At 30.5% G+C, this 21,537-nt stretch overlaps 1 protein-coding gene across 1 annotated transcript; it reads right to left on the reverse strand.

Moving 5' to 3' along the window:
- Positions 1-63: 63 nt before the first annotated feature.
- LOC141453296 (uncharacterized) lies at positions 64-20,753 on the reverse strand. Its single transcript, XM_074126335.1, has 8 exons — positions 20,547-20,753; positions 15,589-15,721; positions 13,548-13,759; positions 12,575-12,828; positions 11,438-11,488; positions 7,584-7,984; positions 4,860-4,967; positions 64-2,767 (listed from the first exon to the last, which is right to left on the reverse strand). The coding sequence occupies exons 2-8, from the start codon at positions 15,686-15,688 to the stop codon at positions 2,664-2,666; spliced, it is 1,230 nt and encodes a 409-aa protein (XP_073982436.1). The 5' UTR covers positions 15,689-15,721; positions 20,547-20,753; the 3' UTR covers positions 64-2,663.
- Between the last annotated feature and the right edge of the window lie 784 nt (positions 20,754-21,537).

Genomic DNA, 21,537 nt, shown 5'->3' on the forward strand with positions numbered 1-21,537 from the left:
TAAAAGCGAATAACATAATGAAAGCATTTAAAAAAAATGTTTCATAATTATATCATTACATAGTTTGTTTTTTTTTTCCAAAGGCGAATGCGATATGTTGAGTCAATTAAAAACTTTTCTCATACTATATGTATTCATCGAAAGAAATCGAAAAAAATTTGAAAATGTTAAAATGAATTAACATAAAATTTTTAATTTTATTTTGAAAATTTTGCTTAAAAACATTTCAATTTTAATTTAAACTTTTTAGGAACTTTCATTATCAGCATTCACACTTTTGTGGGTACTTGCACTTTAATGAACATCACCGTAGAAACAGATATTTAAAATTAAAACCCTATTTTTCTGTTTAACTAAATGATTTTAGTATATTTGACAAATACTAAATTTAGTATTTTCTACAAATTAAAACATTGAGGCTGGCCGCAAAGGCGGACAGATAACAAAATTTCTTAGAGTAAAAATAAGCTACGTTTTTTTTGTTTTTTTTTTAAAAGCTCCTATTCCACATTATCGTTTAGAAGGAGGAACCTTTATGGGCAAACCTTTCTTAAAAAGAAATTATTTACTCACAATTTCAGTTTAGATCACAGTATCATTAACTGATTCAGAAACGATCATGTTTGGAATGAAAAGAAATTATTAAGGGATGGATGTAGGTGAACTAATTTATAATAGAGTGTGATCAAGATTGCAGTACAGAAGGAAAGTCCTTCCTCAAAAGAAAAATTAGGGTTCTGACAACCAATGCTGAGATATCTTTTCCTATTTAGGAAAAAGAGTTGAACATGTTTGGTGATGTGTGTTATATGGAGATTGGATACAGCTAAAACAGAGCATCAAAACTTCTTTCGGCAGTAAATTACATTAGAAATTAGGACGGAAAAAAGAACCTCCAGCTAAGGTTAAAGAAAATTTGATAGGCTAGCCCAGGAGGCCAAATTTCTCAAGAGAAGTCGAGGTCAACTAAAACTAAAGTAGTAAAGTTTTATTTCAAATCCACATATGTGATTTTAAAATGGCAGTGAGATTTTATTTCTCTGCTCGCAGTTTATTTTAATTTAGTGAGAGATCTTATTTTATTTAATTCGAACCTTAAATCGTCTTTAACTGTTACCCTAGAATTCATAAAATGAGGCCCACTACGTTCAAGAGCTGGTGAAAATTGAGTAAAGCCAGGACAATATATTCTTCTCTGAAATTTTTACTATTTCTAAGAGGAGTGCTTTTCTGGTTGTAAGAATCAAATGAGAAAAAAGTCGGTTAGCAGTCAAAAGAAGCTCAAAAGTTATGGCACATATTACGACAACTTCTTACCCTTAATTAAAAAATATATATATTTATATTCAAAAAGCACTCGTCAACCTGAGGTACGGCCAGCCAGTTGTGTACACATTCGAGAATGACAATATTAACTAGAAAACAAAATTCATTTTTTACTTTTTAAATTTCATTTTTGACTCTAAGAGAAAACCAATATATTAAATAAGAAAATCCAGCTCTCTTACAACATCGTTCATTAAAGCTTTCGAATTCCATGTCTTTTTTTTATATATCTTTATTTTGTTTGCTATATATATACATCCCTTCGCCAATTAATTAAATTGACGTTAATTTTTGGTCCTTCAGAATAAATATTTTTTATTTTTTAAATGTCTATATATTACAAACTTACTTAGTCAAAATAAAAAAAAAAAAAAAAACAGAAAAATCAATTCACTTTGTTTTATTTCTCTCTTCTCACCATTATTCTCTTTCTATTTATGGCGAAAGAGTAAAAAAATTATTGCATCAGTTATTACAAAACTGCCTTATTTATATTTTACCTAATTTTACAAAATTTAAAGGTTTAGTTTTCATTCCTTTTTAACAATTCTTGAATGAGGTAAAAATTATCGACTAATTCAAAAAAATAAATTATATATATAATATTTACAATGATTGTTCAATATAAAGTTTTAAAAAAATGCATTAGGTAACCTTTTTGCAGTTCGACAATGAAAAAAGAAAGAAATCTTACCAGTATTCATTTACCGAAATTTGGCTCTTTATTTTGTGAAATAAAATATTAATGAATAATTTTTGGGACCAAAAAAAAAAATTAATTAATGAAAAGTGATGCATTTATGAATAAAAGAAAATATGCAATTAAATCTAAAATTTATAACCGTATAGTATCTTCTCAATTACAAAACAATAATAGTGATACCAATAATTTTTTCTCATGAAGTAAAATATTTTCAGAAAATAGCAATAAAAATTAATTCTTATTTTAAGCTTACCTCAGCTACTCGGGACTAGATCCATCATTAAAAAAATACTTTTTTTTTAGGAGTTCAAGCTGAAGATACTTAGTAAACGAAAAATCCATTTGGAAGAATTTTTCTTGCATTATCAAATAATATAATTACTATTTATTAAATTACAATATATCACAAAAATATTTTTTAAAAAAATCTTATAATACAATATATTTATACAATGTGCAAACAAACAAACAAACAAAAGAGGAAAAATTACAATAAATTAACAGCCATAAAAGTAAATTAGAAATGTAAATAATTCATTTCTAAAAACACTAATCCATATACAATTACAAGTCTTTTTTGGAAAAATGAAATAAATATTTTTTTTTTTTTTTGTTTAAACAATGAAAATAAAACTTAGGAGGTCATTTCTGAATTGGGTGTTTTTTGTTCAGTAGAAACTGCAACTTCAGCTAAAGTGCCAAGATCACAAACAACAGAATCTTCAACAACCCTCATATCTGAAAAATTTGGAAAAAATAAAAATCATATTATACAATGGCTAACATAATGCGGACCCGCATCAACCATTTACTTATCTCAAATGAATACTTTAAAATCACATTTTGTGAAATGCTTTTAATAGTAAAAATATATTTGAATAATTTATTGTAAAAGAATATTGTTGTTCATCGGTTAGTACCTAAACTGTTAGAACACAAGACTCACCAAAATTAAAAATGTTAATGTTAAAAATATAATTGTTATTATAAAAGCTCTAAAGACAACCTAGACCCTTGGTACAAAAAATAAACAATTATAACTGAATTTGGCAATACTCTTTCTTCCTATTAAGCGGGAGAAAATTAAAAAATTTCCACGAAGATGAAACTGAAGTGCAGGCAGACATTTATTCCAAACCTAAGGGCAATGGTATGAGTCCAAAGAATGGAATTTTGTAAGTGATGCAAAAGCTCACTGAATTAAATAAAATAAAAGAGAAAAAAAATTAAAAAAATTGTCAAAGTTGGGTGTTTTTCAACGTTATGCTTTTTCGGGCAGTTTTTGACGATCAACCCTTATACAACTGTCCTACCGGACAGTTTTAATAATAATAAAAAAAAAATTATTGCCAACAATACTTTTACTATAAATTATAATTACATATTTAAGAAATATTTAATTGCAGAGGGGATTTAGGAAGTAGATTTTTATTTTTATCAATAAAAGTAAAATAATATCTACTTTTCAGGCGGCCATTAGGGCCAACTAGGGGTGCGTTCCACTTGGCGACCACAACGACCACGACCACGACCGCGATTTTGCCCGTTCCACTTGCTTGTGGGCGTTGCGATCGAAAACCCAAGTGGAACGGACTGTGGGCGTTTTAACCGTTCATGTAAACATTACATATGGCGGCTTCGTAAATAAGTTAGAAGCTTGAAGAGGTTATTTATTAATTTAAACCCCATTTATAAGCAGTTATAATAAACTTTATTAATTATTGGTAAAGTTGACTTATATTAAAAGAATATATATAATTCAATTTTTTATATTACATTTTAGTGGAGTATTTATAAAATTTACGTTTAAATAAAATTAAAATGTCTTTTGTGGCAACAGTTGGATATTTATTAATAATGCTTTAGAAAGTTCTTTATCTAGTTCCGACTAAGAGTAGAATGCAATTTTACAAAATCGCAATGATGAAAAGCGAAAACTTAGGCCACGTATTATTAGCTATCAGAGTAATTGATCTTTATTCAAATGAACAATTTAAAAGTTATTTCAGGTAAATGATTTTGTTATTCAGTGATTTAGTATGTAAAGGGATAAGTAATTATTTATTTATTTATTTTTTGTAGACTTTCGAGAAACACATTCTATTATTTACATGAAATAATACTTTCATTTACATCAGATAATTTTTTTCGGTCGCCATATTTTGTTTTAAAAATTGCGCCAACTCTGAACGCCCACTTCGACCCAGCTTTTAAGGTGGGGCGTTGTGGTCGTTGTGTGGGCGAAAATAGTGACGTCATTAGTGACGTTTTCGCCACGACCACAACGACCGCGGTCGCCAAGTGGAACGCCTGAAAGTATGTTTTGGTCGTTGTGGTCGCCAAGTGGAACGCACCCTAGGTTTACCTCTATACCAGCACTCTAAAAGGAAATACTACTTCAGGAATTTAAGAGGATAATGCAAATTGTTATTTTCAATCAGTTTTTACTATATTAATATTTAGATCTAGAGAACATATAATAATTAAAACAGAAAGAATGAAATGTCAAATGAAGGAAATGTGCTTAATGTGATCTGATAAGGATGGTTAAGGCAGATGTTTATTTGCTTTCGTGATTATAAGGACGAAGCAAATTTCAAGGCGATAGGAAAAAAAAGATGATAAAGAGGCAATCTTAATATTCGAGACCAATTAAGCGATCTTTCTGAGATGAGAGCTTCAAAGAGATATTCAAATCGGAACCAGGCTACATAAGCGTGTTAAAAATAATTTGTTTAATTACTCTAAAAACTATTGTATACATTTACAATCATTAAAGCATTGAACAATAGGTGCTTAATTAAGAATACTTATCCAACAAAAATAATACCTTTAAAAGTAGAGCCAGGTTGTAATCGCATGATATTCTGTTTCCGTAATTTTCTTTTCCGACTACCGACAACAGTTCCTTTGCTTTCTAAGACTTCGGGGTTAACATCTGAAATTAAGAGTAGTTTTTAAATTATCACCGTTATTGTCTTGGCAGCCATCCGCAACCAAACTTCTGTTGCAGATAGTAAAATTTCAAAAAAAAAATCGACTCAAGAAAGCTTTATTAATGTCAAGTTTAAGAGCAGATTGAGGATTCACAGTAGTTACAGATGCTAGCAGAGGATGACTAGGAGGCGATCTCTCACAAGTACAAGATGGTGAAGAATATCGTCGCATTCTTTTCTACAACCCACAAAACTAGGATGAAGGCTTAGTTACTGTGAAGACAATCGATCACATTATTAAAGTAATTGTTTGGAAAAATCACGTTTCCTTCACTTCGCTTTTGAATTTCTAGAACCCGGAAAGAAAAGTACTTCCCTAGATAGTGAAACATAAGGAATATCAATTCAAGTTAACCCATAGCAACACTAACCTCTTTCAAATCGGTCTTCAAAATTGTAACAACGCTGAGCTGAAGGAAAGAGATTATGTAAAATAAACACCTTTTTATTAAGAGATAAATGGAGCTCTACAGAGATAAAGATGGCATAAATCAAAGATGAAGATATTGGTCCAGTAATGAGTCAAATCTGACTTGAAAGGCATTAAATCTAAAAGTCGCGACATGAAATGCTACTATACACAATGGGATTCGCTTTCTTTTATAAGAAGTGTACTGAAGCGAATCTGGGAAAGCACGAATGGAAAATAAAATAAATCAAGGTTTTTTTCGCCAATACTGAGAGAAGAAAAAAATGAAGACGTTGGAAAAGTAAAGCAGATATTCTATTGGGAAGGCTACCACAAAGATGTTTCGATCGACGGTGTACGAAGTACGTAGTAAATAAACGGCCCAGATTTAGAACGTGGCAATACAATGTTTGAGAGGTAAGCTCTCGAATATTTTAGCATTTTCTAAAATCGTAAGAAAGAAATCGCTATATCACGGTTCGCCTAGAACGATTTCAATTGAAAAGTTCACCAACATGAAACATTTTCCTTTCTCCTTATTATTTGGGTCAAAACTAACCAAAATCCACTGAAAACCAAATCGGTTTACGTTGCGGATTTTTTTTTTTTTTTTAATTTTTCAGGTCAAAAAGCGGCTTTTTTTTTGCATTGTTAAGCCTAATAAATGGAAAAACAATACAGTTTTTTGCAAAACCAATGCATGAATTTTGAAGCTGAGGGAATTTCCGACAGATTGATGTATTTTATAAATGATAAAAATGAAATTTCGACATTCAAAATCAATAAAAAAGACATTTTTGAGCAAAATAAGGCAAAACCAAGGATTTCTCGCATTTCAAAGCTTACTTAACAAATAAATCATCGTTTTTTTGTGGAAGGGAATGGGACTTTTCAAAAATGAGAAAAATTCCTGCAAAATACAATATTTATACACTGGGAAAAGGGAAATTTTCCAAGTCAAATTCATTTAATGAAACTTTTTGGATTAAAAGAGCCCAAATAATTTTTTATCGCATTGCAGGGCTTAGCAATCCAAAAAGTTTCATTAAATGAATTTGAATTGGAAAATTTCCCTTTTCCCAGTGTATAAATATTATATTTTGCAGGAATTTTTCTCATTTTTGAAAAGTCCCATTCCCTTCCAAATATTAGTTTTGATCCAAATAATTAATACTAGTTGCAGCGAACGACTTCAGTATGTGGTTCAAAAAGCATAAGCCTTACCAAATTAGGACCTAGTGACAGTATCCGAAATACTGGTGGAAATCATGTTCAGTCGTTTCGGGATCCCGATAGAACTGCGATCAGATCGAAAAAAGAAACTTTTCACCCAATTCTAGACGAGACACTTGATAACAGAAAGATGATGGTTGCATTACCAGTACACCTTAAGTCTGACAGTATGGCTGAACTATTTAAACAAGACCACCTAAAAATTCTTGTTGAATTAACAACATGATGATTGGGAAGAACACATAACTCTGATAAAGATAACTACCAACTGGCAGTTCATGAGACAAAAAGTATTGTATTGGAAGAAAGCTTGACTCGCCAATGACTTGGTACCTAAGAGGAAGAAGAAACGGATATTGTCAGCTACAATGAAAAACTACGTCTAAAAAGAGGATCATACATGGAAATATGCGCGATATGGTAAAAATTGAAAGTGATCGAAAAAAAAAGATACGATATGAAGTGTAACGGGAGAAGAAGGACTCAGCTCTTCAAAAGCCGAGAAATTTTGGCTTAACAACCCTATCCAGAAAAGTGGAAGATATCATAAATTGCCAACAACGTATTCCCACATCCAAAATGAAGATCTTCACTTAGACCATTTACTGATCGATGTAACAAAAGAGTTTTCTAAGGGCGCTGCGTAATACATTAAGGAAAAGTAGGCTAGATAACAGATTTATTTCAAAATGTTCTTAGAATGTTCAACAATGTTCTGAAGATATATAGGTAAGGCAAAATTGGTTCTCAATGTCCTTGAAAATTCTAACGAGTTTGTGAAGAGAGGAAAGCGATCCTAGTGAGTCAAGTCCTAATTACAGACTGTTACTAAATGATAAGCAGTGAACTTTTATATTTGTTCAATTTATTTGAAGTTAAAAACATAATAAAAATAAAATAATATCAAAATATTTACCTCCATTCGCAGTTTTTAATTCGTTTTCAGTTTTCAATTCTTCAATAAAATTAGTTTGGTTAGAATCTCCATCAAATAATCCATTCTCTTTATTATTTATTAAATTATTATCACCATTATACTGTACAGTAAGATCACATTCTTCTTTAATGCAAACATTCTCTTCTTCTTTTACAGGTTTCTTTTCTTCGGTCGCCATATCTAAATAGTCTTCATTTTCATTTTTAGAACATTCTATACTTTCTAAATAACTAGTAGCTGATTTTGCTGGGCTTAATTGCCGCTTTTTCCTTTTAGTTTTATTAATTTTCTTTGGCTTTTTGCTTCTAAACTGAGATTTATTATAATCTTCCATGTCCAAACTTGAGAGATCACTAATGCGCTGCTGTAATTCGAGTTCCCTAAAAAAAAAAGATATTTCAGAAAAATTATAAATACTTAAATAGGGCACCAATAATTGTCTTCATTGTAAAAATAAATTCTAACAATTTTTCATGGTTGTACGAAATATTAAATTTTTGTGATTTCAATTGTAAAAAAATTGCACTACTATATTTTTAAAAAAGATAGCTTATTATACAGGGTGAACCAGTAAGTATTGTCCATAGGCCTACTGTGTGAAGTACATCTAAAGTGGAGTGCAATGACGTTTTGGCCAACTTCATATTTTCCACTATTCTTGAGTGACGTCACTTTAAAGTTTTTTTCTAAAATCATTACTTTTTTTCAATAAAAATATTATTACTCAGAAAGTTTTAGTCCGAATTCGATTCTGATGACACGGTTAGAAAGACAGATAAATTTCCTAAAAATTGATACCATTTTGAAGCATAAGTTATTCTCCAAACAGCCTCAATCTCTCTCCGAATCCTGGTAAAATAAAAGTAATCTACTTTTTTAAGAAACCTCATTCGGCTCTTATGTGATCATTATCAGACCTAGGTGCTGGCACTTTCTATAAAAGTTTCCTTGTTTAATGGGCTTTCAAACGGTATATCATTTTCCAGGATTCTTTTTATCTTCGTATGAGAAATTACGTTTGTTTTACCAGAAAACGTGTTCACGAGCACTCAAAAGTGTTATGGTACAATAGAAAATTTTGAAACCAAGTCTAACAGATAAGGGAAGTTTATTTGTAAGGCACCTAGTTGTATTGGTTAATACCTAATTCAGATTATAAAGATTATCTGTTAGTGGGTTCAAAGGGTTGTTAAGGCTTATTCACATTTTTTTTCTTTTTCAACAGGGTAGTTGTGTGCGAAATTGTAATTTGGAGTAAATACAAACTATATGATTTTTTTTTATAAAAATAGTACATGTTTAAAATATTTCCTAACATTTTCTCAAATATTACAGAGTTCAGATTTTTTTTTTTTTTTTTTAGTGCAATTTGTAACCTTTGACTTCCTTATTTAAAGACAGCCTACTTTAAAATTGACTATTGGTCCATCTAAAAGAGTTTTCAATGAATTAAACAGCTTGATAACTAACACTCTTGAGAGCTCGTGAACACGTTTTCTTGTAAAACAAACGTAATTTCTCATACGAAGATAAAAGAAATCCTGGAAAATGATACACCTTTAGAAAGCCCATTAAACAAGGAAACTTTTATAAAAAGTGCCAGCACCTAGGTCTGATAATAATCACATAAGAGCCGAATGAGTTTTCTTAAAAATTTCGATAACTTTTAGTTTTCCAGCAATCGGAGGAAGATTGAGGCTGATTGGAGAATAACTTATGCTTCGAAATGGTATCATTTTTTAGGAAATTTATCTATCTTTCTAACCGTGTCACCAGAATCGAATTCGGACTAAAACTTTTTGAGTAATAACATTTTTATTGGAAAAAAGTAATGATTTTAGAAAAAAACTTTAAAGTAACGTCACTCAAGAACAGTGGAAAATATGAAGTTGGCCAATACGTCATTGAACTCCACATATAGCATCGAACTATGGGGTTCAACCAAACAACTCTCCAAAGGATTCAGTCCTTGGCAGTTGAAAATTCTTTGCTCTCTATAATCAAACCATAACCTAAACATTCATCATTTTACTAAAACATATTGTGTGTATGTACAACACACAGTAGGCCTATGGACAATACTTACTGGTTCACCCTGTATATACGAATTGACGATTAAAGTAAGTTAAAAAAAAGTATTAACATTATGGACACTTGCAATGTTACAAGCAAACTTACAAATTAAATATGAAAATACCTAGTTTTAATTTAATATATGGATACTAAATTTTGGCAAACATTGAAGGTTATACAAAAAAAACGTATCTGTCACTTGCTTCAGAGACTAAACTCCACCCAATACAATAGGGTTCGAGTTGAGACACCATAAGCTTGCCTTCAGAATGTAAACCATAAACCTCATGTGAATAAATGTAACTCAAATTTGAGTTTGGACTGGTATAACTGGAATAAAACCATTTTCAGTGATACTTCTTAGGCAACATAATAACTGCAAGAAATATTTCCCTTAAAAATGTAATTCATTTTCAGTTAAAAGGCAAATTTGTGTTAATAATTTTTTTTAATCGTTTTTTAGTTGCAGTCAATGCATCTATCGCGTCATAAGCAACAATCATAATAATATACGATATCCACATCATACTCAGAATGAAGTTACCCAATTGTAACGTTCCAATAACATTTTGCTTTCACTTGACTCTCATCGTCAGAGAGGAGATCGCCACTTCACATTAATAAGAAGGAGTGTTCAGGAAGATAGGTGTTGTACCAGTGAATTGTGGTATGTTAAGATGGAGTTTTTCTGTGAAATGTTTTAGTAAAATGATGAATGTTTAGGTTATGGTTTGATTATAGAGAGCAAAGAATTTCCAACTGCCAAGGACTGAATCCTTTGGAAAGTTAAGTGTTTGGTTGAACCCCATAGTTCGATGCTATAAGCTCATATATGCTTTAATTCATTTACATTAATAAGTCTTTTGTTGTCCAGTATGAGTTTTTATCTGTGTCAAATAGCCTTTTCAGAATGACTATTGAGTTCTGTACCCTTCTGAAAGGTAACTTCTGCTTCAACGATAGAAAGTAATACAACAAAGAGCAGGTCTTAACAATCTACATTTTGTTGTTGGAATAAATAATTTTGAATCTGATGGGTCTACATTGATAAAATGCACTGCCATAGGATGGAGAAGCTCAGTTTATGCCTTTTGCTACCAAGAGAAAATATGCACAAACTTTGTTCTACCAACAGGGAGAAACCTGGATCAAATAACCAATAAACAAATAATGACTTATTGAGACTTTTCTCTAGTTTTAATAAAAGGGTTGGTATACTCTGTTCTACTTATAGGGAGGTTATAAAATGGACTATGGAGAGTGCGAGAGTCATTTTTGCGTTAGGTTCCCAATTAATTATCAGTGAACTTTACAAATTAAAAAAAAAAAGAAGCATTTAACTAAGTGTGCACAAAAAAAGGCGCTGCTAATTGATTTTCCCTAATCAAAGTTATGATATCGTTAGTTAGTTACTGATTATTTCGAAATCAATAACCTCTTTGAAAAAACTACCAAGTATTTCTTATCCAGTGTGATTCTGACCATGTTAGTCACATCACGAATTTCTGCTAGTAGTTGTGGAAGAGTTCAATTACGTAATCAATATAAAAATAGCAACACATACTATTAAAACGTAAGGAGTGTAAAAGTATTGCCCAATTAGCAGTAACAGTATTTTTTTTTAAGAACTAAGTTTAATAATATCATGTCTTAATAAATTTTAACATCAATCTAGCCATATTATTTAAACCTTGTTTTCTATTAAAATTAAATTTATTGAAATGAAGCTATTCACAAATATACTATAATATAAGACTTACCCAACTAATGCCAATTTTTCAGGTGGCATTGTTTTCTGTCTCAAATCCCAACTAAAACAAAAGTTTGAAAATACGTAAATACTTTTAAAAAATAAAATAAAAAAGAAATTCAAAGTTATGCTGAAAAGCTGAATAATATTAGTCTCTGGTTTACTATATTGGTTTCCACCCAAAAATTGGGGCAAAAAATGCAGATATGAGCAGACAATGACTGAAATTACAAGTTGAAGAATTTATTTATATTATTATCTTTTACACTAATTCAAAAACTTTTCTTTAGTCTCAACACTTATAATTAGCATTCACAACCAATATCATGACCTGTTAACCTTGGAGGTTTCAGATTTCTACCTGGATCCAATCTTCAATACATAAAATTACAATTTTTTCTGTTTAATTGATATGACATCTGCACTTGACGGAGCTTAAAGAGCGGAGGCTAGTTTAGGAAAATATGATACAATGATAGGATTTTTGCACCAATGAAGTAGTGATAGTATCATTAAATAAAATCCATGACCAATAACAAGAATCAACCCCAGTCTGCATTACTTTGAACCGTGATACCTTGGACTCTGTGAAGGGTAAAATTAATTTATGGTCAAGTCTTTTGTCTTGATTATACTAAGTTCCTTCGTAAATTAACTTAAGTAATATAGACAATTCTTCATATAAATTGGTGATTTAATCAAAGAATGGTATGACTTTCCTGCCTTCTTTTTGGTGGCGAGTTTTACTTTATGGTTAGCTACATTTTTGGGGGCAGGTGTGTGTTTAGTGGTCTAAGACTTGGATTTGTAGTTCGAATCCTGCGTGTAGCTAGCTACTACTTATTATTTGTTAGAAAATAAATTTAGCAGTATAATATAGCTTCCGCAGTCCACGACACCTAATTGGTAATTTGACGTTAAGGCCGCCTGAAAAATTAGGCGATTACTTTACTTTTATTTATGATTACAATAGTTTTCACTTTTGCAATTAAAAGAATAACAAGTAGTTGCAGCAGGTGTAAATTTTTTGAAAATCAACTTCGCTAACTCATTTTATTTAATTTAAAGTTTATTCTCAAAAAATGGAAATAAATACATTAACTGAATTTGTTTTATAACGATTAATATGGGAAATTGTTATACTAACCGATTAGTTTTATTGCGTGTCTTCCTATTGGTATTCATAAAAATTTTGTATCTTTCACCTTTACAAGCCCTGAATTTCGTTGTTCTACCTTCTTGACTTTCTTCAATTATTTTATCAGAAGTTGGTTGTTCATCTAATTTTATAGAGCACTGATTAGTAGGCGTGACATCTGTTGCACCCATTAAATTTAATGAATTTGTTTCAGTTGTTGTTACTTGATTATTAACAACTATTGGTATTGGAGGTGGAGATTCCTGAAATTAAGAGCAAATATTACATTTTTACAGGATTAAAATTTCATTTCAAAAAACCAACAATACATGTTCTTGCTTTCTATTCTTTTATACAGCTCCTGAATTTATAAACCTCACTTATTAGGCTCTTATGACAAAGATGAAGATAACATAATACATATGTAATACAATAAGAATATTTATTTTAGTTTTCATCTACTTTGTATTCATTTATTAACGTTTCTAACACCTAAGAAGCTTGAGGATATTTGGATAACTTATTATATAAATATATTTTGTACTTCACCTCAATGCAGTACCTAAATTTATTCTTATTTTGATGGCTGCGCAATGATAAAAAGAATATAAGATATTTCCCAGTGTTTTACTAGCAAAGAGAAAGATGCAATGAAACTGAATTGACGCTACTTCCTCAAAAATACCTTTCGTTTATACCTCTACTATATAGTGTGCGTTAATAGCACTTTAGTACTGAAGATAGCAGCACTAGATCGAAAACCCTTAAGGTAAATAAAGAACAAATTTGAGAAAATAGACAAAAATTTATACTAATTATAAAAATGTCTTAAAAATAATAATACTTGCAGGTGAAATTTTCTTTTACCTCTGTTATTTAACATACACCATCACACACACACACACAAAAAGCTTAATTTATTAACTAAAATCATTATTATTAATCGATAAAATAAAACGCTTTATTATTAAATGAAAAATACCTTTATGATATGATTTTCAAAATCTTGCCTAAATCTTTTCTTTAAAGGCATAAAAGATTTATATTGGTGGGCAGCTTCATACTGTTGAGTACAGCTGTTCGTTATTGGTTCTACAGGAACTTCTGATGTCCAATTTTCATAATTGCAATCGTTAACATTATTGTTATGGGCTGGAGTTAATAACTTGCTTAGACTTCCCAACTGAGATTCATCTGAAGCAAATAATTAATTAATTTATTATATTTTTAATTATTTAATTTTTCTTTTTCTCTCAAACATTTGATTAAATAAAACAGTTGGTACGAAAATGTGCAGATGAATCTTAAATTTCAGGCTTCTAATCATTCAGACTTAAAAATATCACCATCATAGATAGCCCAGTCTGCATTAAAAAGATTTATCTACTCATTTTTAGAACTTTACACATCGCCAACTAATTTAAATCTTTTTCTGTAGACCCATCAATACTTCATTAGGGACATGAGCACTGTTTTTGCTTATTTTAACCCCTCTACTTTATGAAATGGGATTGAAGATGAAACATTTCTGATAATTTTAAAACATATCTGACTTTCAAAAAAAATTAATTATTTATTTATGTTCAATAAAGTTTTCATTTTCTTCTAATTTAGACGTTATAGAAGGGAATAGCTCAGTGATTATAGTAAACTGGATTCTAACGCGGAGATTCCGGGTTTGAATCCAGCTGCTGACTCTTAGATTTCTTACTAGGAGCTTCTTACACTTTACTGTCCGGTGATGAGAACAGTGTTGTCTGCAACGAGAGTATACTGTCCAGAGACCAAGGGTGCACTGAAAAAAGCTCCGGGTGCCAATAACCTTAGGTGTTGACGCGCTTTTAATTTAAAATAAATATATAAAAATAGAAGTTTGATTAAAATGCTCTTCCTACTCAACGTGATGTGGTACCCTACTTAAAATCCTTTAATTTTTATTTGAAATAATATTTTTGGATAAAAAGATTTTGGGTTTTCTCTGGAGAAAGAGTTAAGTCTTCCCTAGTCAATTCGTGCGAACCCGAAATGAAACAAAACAAAAAAACTTATCGATAGGCTGTCAGAAACAACTAATACTAAGAAGGAAAAACTGGTGGTATCTTGCAGGTCCAGTTTTTTTAAAAATGTATTTGTTTATTCTTATTTTGATGGCTGTACAATGATACTAAGAATAAAATATATTTCCCAGTACTTTATTAGTAAAGAGAAAGATGCAATGAATTTTGTTTCATAACATCCTGCAAACAGGAAAAATAGTGACTGTGAAATGGAATCTGGACCAATGAGGTAAGTAAAAGAATGAAGCTGCCAATAGTTCTGCCTAAGAGAAAGCGCGTCAATTAAAATCTGTTCCATATTTTGTTTACTCTGAAAGTTCTAGTGGGGTATTTAAATCTTATTTTACAACATAGTTCTTTAGAAATTGCAAAACAGCAATGTACAGCGTTCTCCGCCGTTTGAAGATTCCATAAATTCGTTTTATTTATTCCTTGCTGGAAGAACTTAACAGTTTTACCATGCCAGTCGAATCTCAGAGAAGAAATATTTCAAGTCTGAAAGCAGACATCGAAAAACAGGAAAGAAGTGAACATGGCATTGGAGAACAAGTTTTTCCAAGATATTTCTATCAAGATATATCTTATAAGATATTTCTGTAATTTTTAGGTTAGAAGTAATTTTATTTTGAATCGGAGCTTCTAAAAAATGTAGTCTCAGTCCGGTAGCTGTCCTATCATTATAAATTCCCATATCTCTCTTGGATGTACTCTTTTGCCAATCAAAGTCCAACATTTGAAACGTGGCACGCCAAAGGAATGTACCCTTGGTTCTAATTTAACGACAAAAGAAAGTATTTGTTGGGATAGTCCGAGCAATGTTTAAAGCATAAAACCTGAAACTTAAGTCTTCAAATTGAAATTAAAGCAAAATACAAATCGATTTTATACTATCGTATCAAATAATTTAAGTGAATTTAAATGTTGTGGTGATAATGTACATATATATAAGTAAAAAAAATTTCTTACCAGCTAATTTTGACAAACTGATGGATGTTGCAGGACTATGGTCAAGCAATTTTCCAGGGTGAGAACCCTTTCTAATAGGAAACATCTTTGCTACTTGCATGTTCAATGTAGCATTCTTTATAAAAGCAAAAACCTACAAATACAAATAAATCAATAGTCAAAGGAAGATTAAGAATATAATTGAAAATAAAATTATAAAGCATATTTGGATGTAGGAATAAATTGACACAGCATAACGTCTTTTTTAAATGTTTATTTTTTCAAATGTTAGTAACATGTTTATATAAATAAACATTAAAACTTTTACGACATAAACACATTTTGTAGCATTGATGACCATCTCCATATAAGATGCAAGCTTAAGAAAATAAACAATTAAAAAAGGCAAGTCTACTTTATCTTTTTAAATTTCTCTATTGAATAAACAAAAGCATTCAATAAGGAAGACAAAGCAATTAAAGAAAGCTTTTTTTTCAATTTAAGTAAGTTATTATTTTTGTATTATTACAACGACACCGATTATATAGTGACCTTTCGGCCACTTACTCCTCTGGCAGCCCAATTAGCCAATTTAAAATATTCACCTTTGTCTCAACAGAAAATTTATCTTATATTGCAAGAAAGAACTAATTGTCTCCTTTTAGCTCGCAAAATTCAAAGCGGGAAGTTCGAGGAATCTGCCAACTATTGTAAAGACTGCAACTACTGCTTGAAGCAGACAACTTTATTGGTTGCCACCTTTTCTCTTAGGCAGAACTATTGGCAGCTTCATTCTTTTACTTACCTCATTGGTCCAGATTCCATTTCACAGTCACTATTTTTCCTGTTTGCAGGATGTTATGAAACAAAAGCTCGCAACTATAAGCGTCTGGATAATGTTCAGCAGGTAAAATGAATAGCTCAAACCCTCTTTCATAGCTTCCTTTTATAGTGCTGCACAAAACTACTGTCAGTTCCTGGTCATAATTATTCTTCCAGCTTGCAAGAGGAATTTTCTATTCATTTTCTGGACTCGCGTCCAGAGTAGGTCTGCTTCCGTCTACATAATCATCTTTGTTTATATGGTTGTTCCAGGGCGGAGGATAGCTATCTGCTAACATACTTAAAGAAAAGATTTTCCAATTCAACGCACTCATACTGGATACCGTAAAGCTGGTTTAGCCTTCTTTTTATATAACCAGATTTGCTCCTTCCAATAAACTCGTTCTCAAGTTTGTGGGGGTCTTCTTTTATTCGCGTTAGTTATGAGCCAATTGTTACCGTAGCAATTTTTTAACTAAGCACTATTGTTTCTTTTCCTCTTCGTTCTGCTAGAGCTAGCTACAACACTAGAGCTTAAATGGGTGAACCATGAATCGCCAAGCTTTTTCTCTGAATAATGTCCAGTGGTTTCAGGAAAGTGGCCAAGGTCATTTACCAGCTCTTTAGCACAATAATCTATCGCTGGCATAACCACCCGTCTTATACGCAAAGCGAATCCTGGGGAATCTCTAGTCAGTCTTTTAAATGGTTTTAACCAGAATAATCCGCGATTCGTTTTTTTTTTTCAAGTCAGTTTTTTGATCATGTTCCGAGGTTTCCAAAAGACAAAGGTCCACTTGTTGATAAATTCCAAATGTCTGGATCTGATAATTAGTTTTCTGCTGGTTAAAAACTGTTATATAGTAATACATTAAATAATTTCTGCTATGTTTTGCTGTGAAAAAATTTGTTAACATAAAAACCAAGCATTGAAAGTAGACTTCAGGGCTATAATATTGGAACTAGATACCCTCAAAAAATTGGTCATCCGCAAAAATTTAGGACTTAAACGTCTCATTATTAATCGTAAACCAACAATAAATCATTCATCATAATCATGTTCTCACATTTTCAGAACAATTCTATCACTATAAATTCAATTATTATCAGAGTGGCCGCCAAAATACTAAGCACTGTTTGCATCCTAAGTACAATCAATTTAAAGACTTAAAAACAGTAGAAAAGCAGCATTCAACACAAACATCAAACATAAAAACACTCCACAAGACAAACGCTTGAAGGAATAGCCACTTCTAATTGCTACTGTAATGTTTTTAAAAATTTGCCTTGGGCAACTACAAGATGGATTCAATTCGAAACACGAATCACATTTAAGAGGAACAACCTAGGTAAGAATGTTCTATAACGACCTTCTAAGGCTGCTTTGGAATATGAAGGGAAACTAGATGTTGGAGGATTACAAAAGATAAAGATGGTACACAATCCTTGTTGAAATACAAGGTTCATTGAGTAATGTATAGCCAAAATCCATAATCCTACACTAACTGAGCGCTTCACCACTCACCAAGTCCTTCTGCAGTTTTAAATGGTTACCATGAAGCCTTTCTACTCAGACTGTTTCTCTTACAATTCTAGAGCCACCAACATGATTCATTCTGTCTTAGCCACAACAGCCTCCACCACTTTACAACCCCTGCCAAGTTCTGGTCCCGCTGTAAATCTCTTAAATACATTTCTTCAAGTATTCATTAAGTTTTTAATGCATTAAATTTTGAATGATATTTCTTTTGTTTACATGTAAAGAATTATAATTCCAAACATACTAACAAAATGAAAGTTTGCATCACAACAAATACTAAATTTTAAATAAAAACCTAATAAAGGAAGCTGGGTGTACCAAGCACAAGCATTTTCAATATGTTACAATGTAAAGATTTTTAGGACAATAAACTAATGAAATTACTCAAATTAAATAAGTCTACAATATACTAAACAGCAATGGTTATCACATTCTTTGAAAACGCAAAAAATAAAAAACTATATATAAATATCCAATTCATTACAAGTATAATTATCAAACAAGGCAGCAAAACCACTGCAGAGATATCAGAAATTTTACTTTGTGATATAGTATAAGAAACTGTTATTAAATGATATATTTAAAAGAGGCACTCCTTAAATATTCTAAAAAAAAAACAGTCGTTTGACTTTCAAGAAATTCTGGTATGTTTTTATTCAAACATTATTGAACGATTTTCTTTCCAATAATTTCTTAATTATGATTTTTTTAAAAAAAATGATTTTATAAGAGATAATTGAAATTTGAAAAACATTAAAAGATATTTTAAAAGATATAAAGAGTCATTAGAAAATTTAGAAATATATGAGCTACACTGTCTGCCTAGGTGTAATGTTTCAATAAATAATACTGAATAAACAAGACTTCTAAAATGATAAAACGGAGAAAAATTAATTGTTAAGATCTACTTTTCTCTGTTATAACCGAAAGTTTTTAAAGTTGATTTTTTTTAAGCTTAATCGTCAAAATTATTAAGAGACAATTAAATTATTTAAATAACAAACTGAAAATGAAAGATTTTAACAAAATAAATTGAAATTTACACTAGTAAAAAAAGAAGCTATTTCATTATTAGTCAATAGTGTAGACTTATACTTTTCAAAATAAATTTGTATTTTTGCTTTAAAAAAATATTGATATTCGCAATTGTAAAATATATAAAAGTACAGAAAATTTCGAAAGAGTATTTAATTTGCTTGGTATGCAACATAATTGAGATAAAGTTGTAAAAAATTTAAATATAATTATTCACAAGATACTAATCTTAGTAAAAACGTCATTCAGACACTATAATTTATGTTTTTCCGTTAAGTGACTTCACTGGTCATATTGTAAGAATTGGTGCATATCAGTATCATTTATTATTCTATAATAAAATCCATAAATGAAATAAAAAGTGGAAAAAAAGAACACTGCATTAGCTTCTTTACATTATTCTAATTGAAAATTATTACATTTTATCTGTCTAAAAGAAATAATCAGCGAAACTATCTAAGGTAATTAAAAGCCCTTTTTTATGCTAATACAGTCTCCATGAATAAAATATAACTGAACTTGTATTCATTTTTCTGATTTCTTTGTAATAAAAAGTAAAAAATATTTGTTATATTTGCAATGAAAAACCATCTGACAGCTTAATAAGTCAAGCGAAATAAGCTCTCCTTATATTCTTTAATGAGCATTATTTAAAAATCAAGTTACAATTTTTCGAATGTATTTGGTAGGTGATTGCCAAGGTTTAAAGGATGCGGTTTCCAAGGCCATGCTTGTTACAGAATGTCCAAATATTTATGGTGATAAACATAAATAAAAAATATTATGAATTTTTTGCTTGCGTAACAAACTAAATAAGTTTCATAACTTGTATATAATATTAAAAATTGAAAGATTAATTTAATATTATAATAAAATAAAGATGCTCTAAGTTTTTAGTTCACATCGTGAAACTGATAATACCCGCTGTGATTCAGATATTGTCAAAACGGTAGGGGTGGGGATAAAAGGCGTCGTTTACTGTATATTTCTTTTTTTTCATTGTTTTAATATTTCTGAAAAAAACGCGAATTTTGTAATGATAGCAAAATTAAGGTGGGAGAAATCGTTAGAATGTAAGGATAAAGTTGCAATGAATTAAAAAAAAGAACAAAAACTTTCACCACATAAGGCATAAACGCAAATGTAATAAAGTTTACAAGAATTAAAAAATGACAAACTATTTATTATATGAACACTGAATTCAATTTTTAAATTTTATTTCGCGAACCATTTGCCAACCTACAACATAATTTTTTTTACTAACACATAACTTAAAACTATTTATTTTACAATATAACATTTTGTTTTTATTCTCAATTATTTATTTAAAACGTGAGATATCTTGTTACAGAAACTCAAGGTCAAAGAAAGAAACAAACTTTAGCCTAATAGACCCGGCTAAATGTTAAACATAATTTGTAAATTTAAATTTCATAGATACAGACAGGTGACAAGCAGCTAAATATATGAATATATCCTTATTTTTCATACAATCAACATAAAAAATAAGATAAGCACGTTTGTTAAAATAATATGAGAAAATAAGATGAGGAAAACGCTTGTACTGATGTTCAATACTTACTTCTTTTATTTATTTTCTAACATTATGACTTAGTTGCCATTAAATGACATGATGATAACGAAATGTAACCAATGTATTCATGTTTATCAGGCACACACCACCAAGAGTTAATTAGAAAAAGGGTATAAAACATACTACGATAGTGCAGACAAGCCGAGCACAACCCCTACGCAGAAAGTGCCGGGCACAGACTGATGTCTCAGCTGACCAGGTACACTTTTAGGTCTGGGCGTGACAGAACAGGGCTGCCATGCATTTTGAAATAGCGCCAATTTCAAATATGAAAGTATTGTTTATATTTGGTCAAACTTTGAACAGCATTGCCTGTATTTGACTGCGATCACGTCATATTTACCTTTTGCAATCACAGTTTTACTTTACAATCTTTTAATTGGGATATTATTTCTATTGGTGAGCATCATAGTTGCACGTTAGCAATCAAAATAATCATTACACAAGCTTTGGAGGCACAGATTCTTTGTACTCAAAACAATTTTTATAATGTCATATAAACCTAAAGTTTAAAATTTTTTCTAAATTTTAAAAACAAAGACTCAGACGTCACTAGATGAATCAAGATAAAATAAGTTTGCACAGATGTGGCAATAAAGCAGATCTTGTGCCCTAAAAGATCTATTTTGGTTCCTTTTAGCTTTAGAATCTGTGCAAAGGATGCAGAAGTCAATAAATTGTGCAAGTTGGGAAGATTGTAAGTGATGCTGAGCTATATGTATGTAGTTTTAATGTCAGTACTGAAAACTAAAGCAGTTGCACTCATCAATATTTCTGCATGCATCTACGTGAGTTCTTTTTATATTTTCATTGCATTGAGTTCAATATTTGGTTTTTTGGTATGTCAAGATCCTAAAAGTAAAGAATACGGTAACGAATGAAGTGGAGTAACTAGTGTGGATAAATTCAAGTTCTAAGGACCTAAATTCTAAAAGCAATCTTTCGAAAAAGTATCTTCAGAGGTTTCACTTTCAGAGGT

The sequence above is a fragment of the Rhodnius prolixus genome, unplaced genomic scaffold, assembly GCF_049639745.1.
Source record: "Rhodnius prolixus isolate KJV_2025 unplaced genomic scaffold, Rpr scaffold_3, whole genome shotgun sequence".
NCBI lineage: Eukaryota > Metazoa > Arthropoda > Insecta > Hemiptera > Reduviidae > Rhodnius > Rhodnius prolixus.

Coding starts and splice junctions, on each gene's coding strand:
- LOC141453296 (XM_074126335.1), bottom strand. CDS start 15,688: ATGCAAGTAGCAAAGATGTTTCCTATTAGAAAGGGTTCTCACCCTGGA. Junction 12,829..13,547: donor TTGAAAATCATATCATAAAG/GTATTTTTCATT, acceptor TCTTAATTTCAG/GAATCTCCACCTCCAATACC. Junction 2,768..4,859: donor ACCTGGCTCTACTTTTAAAG/GTATTATTTTTG, acceptor CAAATTTTTCAG/ATATGAGGGTTGTTGAAGAT.